The 9,062-nt window shown below is 39.8% G+C and overlaps 1 protein-coding gene across 1 annotated transcript; it reads left to right on the forward strand.

The window, feature by feature from the left end:
- Positions 1-4,415, forward strand: emx1 (empty spiracles homeobox 1; the record flags this gene model as incomplete). Its single annotated transcript, XM_080783472.1, has 3 exons — positions 1-352; positions 2,052-2,236; positions 4,248-4,415. 3 exons carry the CDS (start codon positions 1-3, stop codon positions 4,413-4,415), a joined length of 705 nt encoding a protein of 234 aa, XP_080639598.1.
- Positions 4,416-9,062: the final 4,647 nt, after the last annotated feature.

The raw sequence follows: 9,062 nt of genomic DNA on the forward strand, positions 1-9,062 counted from the left end.
ATGTTTTCGTCCGCTGGGAAACGGTGCTTCACGATCGAGTCCTTGGTGGCTAAAGAGAACCCGCTGAACATGGAAGAGCCGATCCGCCCGACGGCGCTGAGCTACTCGAGCCCCTCCACGGACGCCTTCATGAACACTTATCAGGGTGGTCCACCGGGGAGATCGCTGTACCACAACCCGGAGCTGGTGTTCCCAGAAACGGTGAACCATCACGCCCTGTCCATGGCACCGCACCAGCTGGGGAGCTCGCATCTACAACACCCGCACTTCTTTGGCACGCAGCACCCACGAGACGCGCTCAATTTCTACCCGTGGGTCTTAAGGAATAGGTTTTTCGGGCATAGATTCCAAGGTGAAAAACGCGGGGATTAAGTATAGGCCTCTTACCTTGTGTGTGTGTGTGTGTGTGTGTGTGTGTGTGTGTGTGTGTGTGTGTGTGTTAAAAGAAAAGAACATTAAGAGCTTGTATAAAAATAACTAACTAATATTGTATTTCATTAAATGACAAAATGCTCATTTGACTTGCATGACCATTTGACGATTATTAGAGTTAAAATGACAGAATAAAACGATAGGCCTATTGCCTATATACTATAGGCGAAATAAACGTCTTAAATTAGGCTAACAAAACATGGCCACATTATTTACATCCCTATGATGACAATTGTATAGGCTAGCTATAAACAATAGCCACAGGTGCAACAGGCCAACATATATGTTCCCAGCTGCAGAGACGATATTTCCACTTTCCATTTCCCCGCGGGCTACACTTTGGTAAAGCCACGGCGCGGATCTGATAAGCACCGTTGTTGAAGTTTCTTCATACAGCGAAAACTCGCCCAAGGTGACCATTTGGTTGCACAGTAGCCTACATATTTGCAATACAACTGTAGAGCTTATCTTTGAATGAAAAATAAGATATGATGAAGGCCTGGTATCCCCATATTTCCTAACATTCTCATGGACCGAGGATGAGCATGCATGGTTGAAGAAATATAACATATAGCTTTAAAATAATAAAAGAAAAGAAAAAGAAAGATGGTATTATTTGCAAACAATTTTCATTTACAGGTATTTGACGCTTGTACAATAAATGCAATAAGTCAACACAATGTTTGCGCAAATATTTAGACTGCGTTCCTGACGCTGAAAAATTCAACGACATATTGCCTACATAATAATAGCTACAGTCCATTATAGGTATAGCGTATGTTGGTCTTTTTTTCCCCCTATAATTTTTATCCCACTATTTTTTTCACCCCTGCCTATGTTGGTCTAATTGTTATTACGCATTTATTGTCTAAACTCTAAAGGTTGTACAATTTCAAAGTTGCATATAGTCTCATATTCACGTCAGCCAAGTTGTACAACTGCATTTGTATTGCATACAAGTATAATAAAAAATAATTAACATGGCACATCATATAATTAATAGTGTAGCATTTTGTGTCGGGGCACAAGTGGAAGTTGAATCAATATAAAAACGATGGATAGATTAGTTAAATGAATGACAGGGGAAGGGATTGTAGCCTAATTGGGGCCCACTTCGTTTCCGACAGGTATATCCTACTTGTCAATGACAGCTCAGGCGGCTCTTTGTTGTACATTATGCTCTGCACAAAACATGCAATCTCAAAATGATTTCAAGATCATGGAGTATAGCCTAACCACACCAAGATATTGTAACAGTTAAGTTATTTGCCTTCACAAGAAAGTTATTTTCCAACTTCAAAATGTATAATTTCCAATAACATTTTCATATGGCTGCATGGCACGCAATGGGGCTACCACTAATTATGGTGGGAAAACCAGGAACAATAAGGCTTCCGACTGCCAATGGATAATAGAGACATATTTACTAGCCCAGTGGGTATGCCTTTGCAAAGACTTTTTAAAAGTTGCCCTGTGGGCTATACAAACATAATCGGCCTACCTATACTCTCTAATACCCTGTCTGTGCGCTTTTCCACTCGGCTAAACACCCTCTTTTGTTTGTTCAGTTGTTAAGCTGATCAAAGATCCTAATACTCTTTTTTTTGTCGGCCCTGCAGGGACCGATGTTTCCCAAGACAATCTACTGCTGCACGGCCCGTTCGCCCGGAAGCCCAAGCGCATCAGGACTGCGTTCTCTCCGTCCCAGCTGCTGCGGCTGGAGAGGGCGTTCGAGAAGAACCATTACGTGGTCGGCGCGGAGCGCAAGCAGCTCGCCAATAGTTTAAGTTTATCCGAGACACAGGTAAGAATGAATGGTGTACTGTAACTGTACTAGTATAGTACTACTGTATATAACCTCAAGAATGATGCTCATTGGAAGACTTAAGCTAATAGACCAGTGGTTCTTGGCCGCGCGCGGTCGGACAAAAATATTCAACATCTGCACTCCCCCGGCCCTGCATGGGCCCCGCACATCTAAGCTCACAACATTTTTATGCTATATTAAATAGTTTGGCTTGAGAAACCCTGGAACCCCCTCATGGGGGTCCCCGGAGTCCGGACCCCACTTTGAGAACCACTGCTTTACACACCCAACAATTATTATTATTTGTAGCCTATTATATTATTATCATCATTAATTATTAGGTAGGCTATATTTTAATATAATTATATTATTAAATGCTATACTATTGCAATGTATAAGATGTTATTCAATTATACATTATGATATGATTAACATATATATTTATTTTCAAATAAATACAATTAACTTTAAAGTGTACAATGTGAGAGGGGTCTAAAGAGCATTGAAAGTAAATTAGCATTGTGCATCTAAAATAGCTAAATAACCTCAAACCTGAAGTTATCAGAAAAACATTTTTACAATGAGATTTGTATCTCATTGTAAGGCATAAATATATATTGTATTGACAATTGCACTTACAGTTGATGCAATTAATAGGCTACTGCACTGTATTATGTCCCCTCAAATGTAGGCATATACTGTATATGACATATTCAACAAATGAAATGTTATTTTGTCCGTTTATTGAATAAATGCTAAAAGAGGTCTTATAGTGCCATGGTGTGTAAATATTATTGATGTCAAAGTTTAATGAGTCCACACTATCCAGATGTCAACAAGCCTAATAGGCAATAAAAAGATGGGCAAATGATGCTTGAGAGTTTGACATGTTTTCATTATCAAATAAGAAAGAAATATAATTTAACACTGCCTGCATTATGCAAATTACAATGTGTCAAGTGAGTCGAATTTTAATTAGCTAGTCACACATATAGTGTGTTTCTTATTGAGTGCATACTAAGGCAGAAAACAAAGACAATGTGCCTGAAAGGGCAGAAGCCAACAATATCAATACATTAGGCTATGCATTATGATATTGTCATAAGATGACATTGATATTTTATCCCGGATACAGGGCGAGGACAGAGACAGGACCGTTTTCATTTTATTTTTCAAGGCAATGCCATATAGACATATAGAGGTGTAAAATGGAGAAGACGGTGTTATTTGATCTAAAGCTATCGACATCATTAAATGGAAATGTCACAGGATTTAATGTAACTGCCCCTAAAGAACCTGAGCAGTTTATAGCAAAAATCTGCAGTGTTCATTTATCCATTTCTACACTCTTAAGAGTTCACTTAAAATTGGATTTCATTGTGTATTATGTGCAAAGACTATGGGTGCTGGTCAGACTTGCTGGCACAAATATAATATAGCTACAAGATAACTGAGGAGCAAATCAAAAAGAAAAATCACACTTGTGTGAACTGTGAAGTGAAGTGAGGGGCGCTCTTGTCATCATACAGATTCATATCACATTCCGTGCTCATGTAGCCAATCAAATCATCACAAATGCTAAAGGAAATGTCAGCAGCATATTGTTGATGGATATATGCATCTTAATTTGTTTCATGCCTTATACTGCAAGTAGATGAAATCTGTGAAAGTTTTTTTCTTCTTTTTATTCCTAAAAGCCCAATTTGTTTTCAAGTGCATACAACAAAGAAATGTCCTGACATCATCCAGAAGAATGATTTAAAACAAATCAAAAAGACTTTAAAACAACTTGGGGGATAGATTATTAATGTGAAAATCAACTTAATCAGTGGCCTGTTTTTCAGTGTTCAGTGCACTGTTGATTTATAATGAGTGTCATGCATGATTACTCTGACAAAGATCCAGCAGAATCCTTTTGATTTAGCTTGTTTTTTTTCTACAACTGAAGTGTCCCTTTAAATATAGCAATTATGTTTAAACAAAATGGTGTGGTTTGTATTTCCACCAGGTGAAGGTGTGGTTCCAGAACAGGAGGACCAAGTACAAGCGACAGAAGCTTGAAGAGGAAGGACCCGAGAATCAGCAGAAGAAGAAAGGGAACCATCACATCAACAGATGGCGTCTCGCCACCAAGCAGGCCAACAACGAGGACATTGATGTTACCTCAGAGGACTAAAGAAACAACAACCCATATAAACCCTCCTCAGTTCAACCTTCTACAACCTAATGCTATACCACTCCTTCTGAAGCAAACAGAGGACCAAACCCTATTTATTGTGTAATATTATTAGCCCCATTAGAAGAAGAAAAGGGGACATGAGTTATGTGATCACCATCGCCTGTCTCTTCATTGAGGTTCAGCACTGAAGTATGTGACACGGAGGAGGGGGAAATACATCATCTTATAGCACTTGCATCAATCCTCATGCACATCTCCCGCTATATGCTCTTTGGTGTGTGACTGAAAGTCTTTCAGACTTAACCTCTAACAATACGGTTGGTTTGTTGTTTTTATTTTTATATATTGTGCACTGTTAAATTACAAAGTTAGCCTTTGTGAGATTTCTTTTTATTTGATTGAATTTTAATTTAAAATTTCAGAACCTTCCTATGCCATCCACACGTCATCCCCCATGCCCAACTTCACACCTCGGATTTGATTCAAATTCAAACTTCCAATCTCAACACAACAATATTGTGAAATTAATTTATTTTTAATATATCTGCCATGCTGGGATATGGTCACAAACAGGACATGAATGAACTGGCGGAATGAATTGTAACACCGATACAGATTCTGCAGATATTCCATTTCTCCAAGAGACTTCCTGATAAGGATTCTCCAGACCATTATCCAACTCTCCACAGAAAGATAGATTGTTCATTAACAGTTGTGCATGACTTTCTGGGACAGATAAATAAACTGATAGAGAGCCCCCTGGTGTTAGGATGAAGCTATTTCATATTTTCCACCACTTAAAAAGTATAGAACTTATGTCAGCAAAAGAACAAAGCACTGTTAACAACATAAGATACAATTAATACAAGTGCATCTAGACTACTGTTTGGTTCAAAAGGCTAACCGAGGTTTATGTCATGACGCAATTCATTTATATTACAGCCAAGAATGTTAAGATGTAATTAATGCTGTCCAATAATGGACAAAAGAACAACCAAGGTGAATGATGTTGGTTGAAAACATGCTGCTTAGAGATGTCATTAATACAAGCACACACAGGGCAGGTCTTTACAGAAAGATGCGTCTACTGGTGAACTGTGTGTGTGCGCTCGTGTGTATGTGTGTGTGTGTGACTGTGTGTGACTGTGTGTGTGACTGTGTGTGTGTGCGCGCGCACACAGGGGGACTGTTGATCACTGATCTCCTATTCTTCATTTGTTTAAAGTTTTCAGATTTAATTGAAAACCATGTAGTATAAAAACATATGGAAAAAAAATCAAGCTAAACGAATACAAAATAAAATGTGTGATTACAAAACATAAAATGGATTAGGAATAATAAAAAAAATATCAAAAGGGAAATTATGCTTAAAGTTTTTCTCATGGGACACGTAATGTTTTCGTATGTCACTCGAGTGCTCTTGATATGACATGTCAACAACACAGAGGAGAGAGAATCAGGAAATGGGGGCTTTGGGCAGGTGTCAGGTGCATTACCAAGAGTAGTGGACTCTCTTCACTTCCAAGGGAAAGGGGGAACGCAAGTTAATTCTCAGCCTTGGGGGTGGAGGGATGACCTCAAAAAAAAAAAAAAGGCGAAAGTAGTTAACTATTGTTTGGAGGCGAGAGACTCCTTTTCACAGAGCGCCTCAGTAATCGCCTGTCATGAGAAAACGGAAGGAATGTCTGCTTTAATGCCCCCCCCCCTCCCCCGAGGCTTGAGGCACGACCCCTGATGTCTGACCTTGACATCTTTGTTTGGTAAGCTAAGCTAAGAGGCCACGGGGACAGTGAGGAAAAAGGGTGAAAACAGTCCGGGCGTGCTAAAAACGTCAGTGCTACCATTCTCTTAGAACAAGCACACCGGCCCACAATACCAGAGACATCTGTGCTTCCAAAAGGGGCCGGATGCCTTGTTTTGAGTTTCCTGGATATCTAATACGCCCTGCAGGTGCAAATACATGGTTAAAAAGCTCTGCATTCCTTATTATTCAAACAAACGGCACCAAAGAGGGATCTTTAGCAGTACAGTAGCTCACTAGCATGAAACCTGGGGACTTGTAGCCTAGTCTTTTCCCCTTTACAAACAGATGTGATTTCCAATCACACCTTGGAGAGGTAAGTGCATGGTTAACAAGAACCACACCTCTCAGAGTTGTCTGTTAAGGAAACAATTAGGCGAAAATCACACTTGTCTCCCCAAACGTTGCGTCTCCTGTCACCTGAGTCAGCAGAGATGGGAGTAGAGAGCACAAGAGGTGTAGGAGGAGGAGTTGGACTATGAGGGAGCAGGAATGCAAAATGAACAAACAACACTTCTCTCCTGAGGAGGAACATAGAGGAGCAGAGGAGACTGGGGAGGATGTGTTGTGAGGTAGCAGGGGATGGAGCCATGGTATCAGTGCTTGATGTACAGCAGTGAGTGAAGGTGTTGAAACCCACATTAGGTTTGATAGAACAACAGGGATTCTAACTACTAAAATTACACAGACGCACATTTTACTGACCTACCAAACTGTCCAAGTATTCTTTGAGCAGATCCGGTTAATTTAATGCAGCAGAACACTGGATTACAAATGACATACACAGCAAGAGTGTATGTCATTTAGTTTAGAATTAGATTAAAAAATACTAATCTGCCAAATATCATTGCCTGACAATAAAAGGGCGAACACTACTGTACCTAAGAGAAAACCTGTAAACCTTTTTGAGATATTCTGCTATTGTCAAATGCTCACAATATAAACAAAACACGTCTCAGCAGCACTAGCATTCTAGCACTGTGTGCCACTACTCACACCTACAAAACACAGTAAAGTCCTTAGTGTGATTTTAATCCATCTAACACTCTAGATTTTACTGTGTAGCGTCTTCCAATGATCCACCATCATGTGGTGTCTTGTCAGGTTGGCCTGAACCGCAACCTAGCGTGCCGCGTCCCCTTGACAACCAAGCAAACAAATTAATCACACAGATTATGGCAAAAGATAGCACCTCATGCGAGAAAGTTGACTTGAATCAGGCATGATTACATATACAAAGATTGTTAGAACAATGAGGTCAGTGCTATAGAAGACTGTGGCCACAAAACCCATAGCTAAGCACAGAAAGGTGATTTGAAGGCTATAACAACACCAAATCAACTCGCGTGTCTGGACATCTGTAGTTATCCGAATTTGAAAATACCATAGACCTTCAGCAGTTCTCTATGGAAGCGAACAATGGAATACAATAAAAAAAGGCTGAATCACAGATTGGCCATATGAAGTCCTAGATCCATTATGAGAATCCATGTTGCAACATGAAAACAGACCTCTGAGATTAAAGTCACAATTGTGTGAAAAGAGTCTCGTAATTATGTCTTATTTAAGTTATTTGTGAGATTGTGGGTAAATTCAGGGCTTATATCTTTATTCAATGGGCAGGAATGGGCTTCCTTAGTTTTTGTTTTGGAAGTCACCAAACTAAAATGAAGGTGCATGAATCTTTTCACTTCAACTAAACTCTGATTGACCTTCTGTTGCCAGAGTGCATTACATCAAGGTGTACCCTTGGATTTTAAGTTCTTGAATGATTCAGTTTATCTGAACAGGCAGAAGCCAAACTTTGCCAGTGAAATTCAAAAACTTGAGAACATAATCTTGTGTTAATTTTCTCTGCTTCAGAAGTTTATATTTGGTCCACTCACATTTCCTACATGTATGCAGATTCTAAATGATTAATGCGAATGTAGGTCGCAGTTTACTATGAAAGCCTACATTTCATGTCAGTCACACTTCATGTTCGTCCGTCATTCACGCCTCATGACACGCTCCATATATGGCCGTCTCCATATATGAAGATCACGACACTGACCTCATCAAACCCTGGATAGCCATTCATGGAAAAGACTAGATCATCACCTAGATCTGCATATATCGAGCCGGCCAGCAACTCTACATATATTGATCCTTTCCCACCCGTCCTTCCTCTTCGATGTCTCTCTTTTGACGGATACCTGTCCATTCAAACTCTAGACGGGCCCGCCCCAAAGCCATTAGCGCAGCCACGTCCGGCAGCCGGCGAAAACTAGAGTTCTCAACAGGCCCGCAAAGTAAGGCACGGCCCTACCCGAGGCCTCACAGTACTAGCCCGAAAATGTCAATTAATACCTGTATATATCCATACATGGGCATTCCCAGAACTGTTGTTGTTTTCGCCCTCAGGACGTCTTACTGGTATTACTGTATATCTTTTCAGTCCTAGCTACCGGTACTTAACTAAATACTAATTTATAATAGTGAAACATTTAGCCCCTCCTATAAACAGGTTTAATGTAGTCTTTAGTTAAAAGTTTGTTTGGTAAACGCATTGACAATGAAGGGAAAATGTACATAATGTGTTGTTTACGTCATATTGTCTCTTTATTGTTAATGGCGTTTAGGGCTCAATCTTGCGGGCCCACCCTTACCCCTTACCCCTAAACTTCTTTGCTTTTTTAACTATTTTGAAAAACATTTCGACACGCTGTGAGCTTGTAGATCGGCTATTTGAAGTATTTTAAAAGGTTTTTAAAAATAGTAAAACATTGAAAATAAGTTTAGGGTAAGGGCGCAAGATATAGCCCTTAATGTTTGTGTTGATCAACATTAGTTAGACTTTAATA

This window comes from Protomyctophum bolini (genome assembly GCF_963924005.1).
Source record: "Protomyctophum bolini genome assembly, chromosome: 15".
Taxonomy (NCBI): domain Eukaryota; kingdom Metazoa; phylum Chordata; class Actinopteri; order Myctophiformes; family Myctophidae; genus Protomyctophum; species Protomyctophum bolini.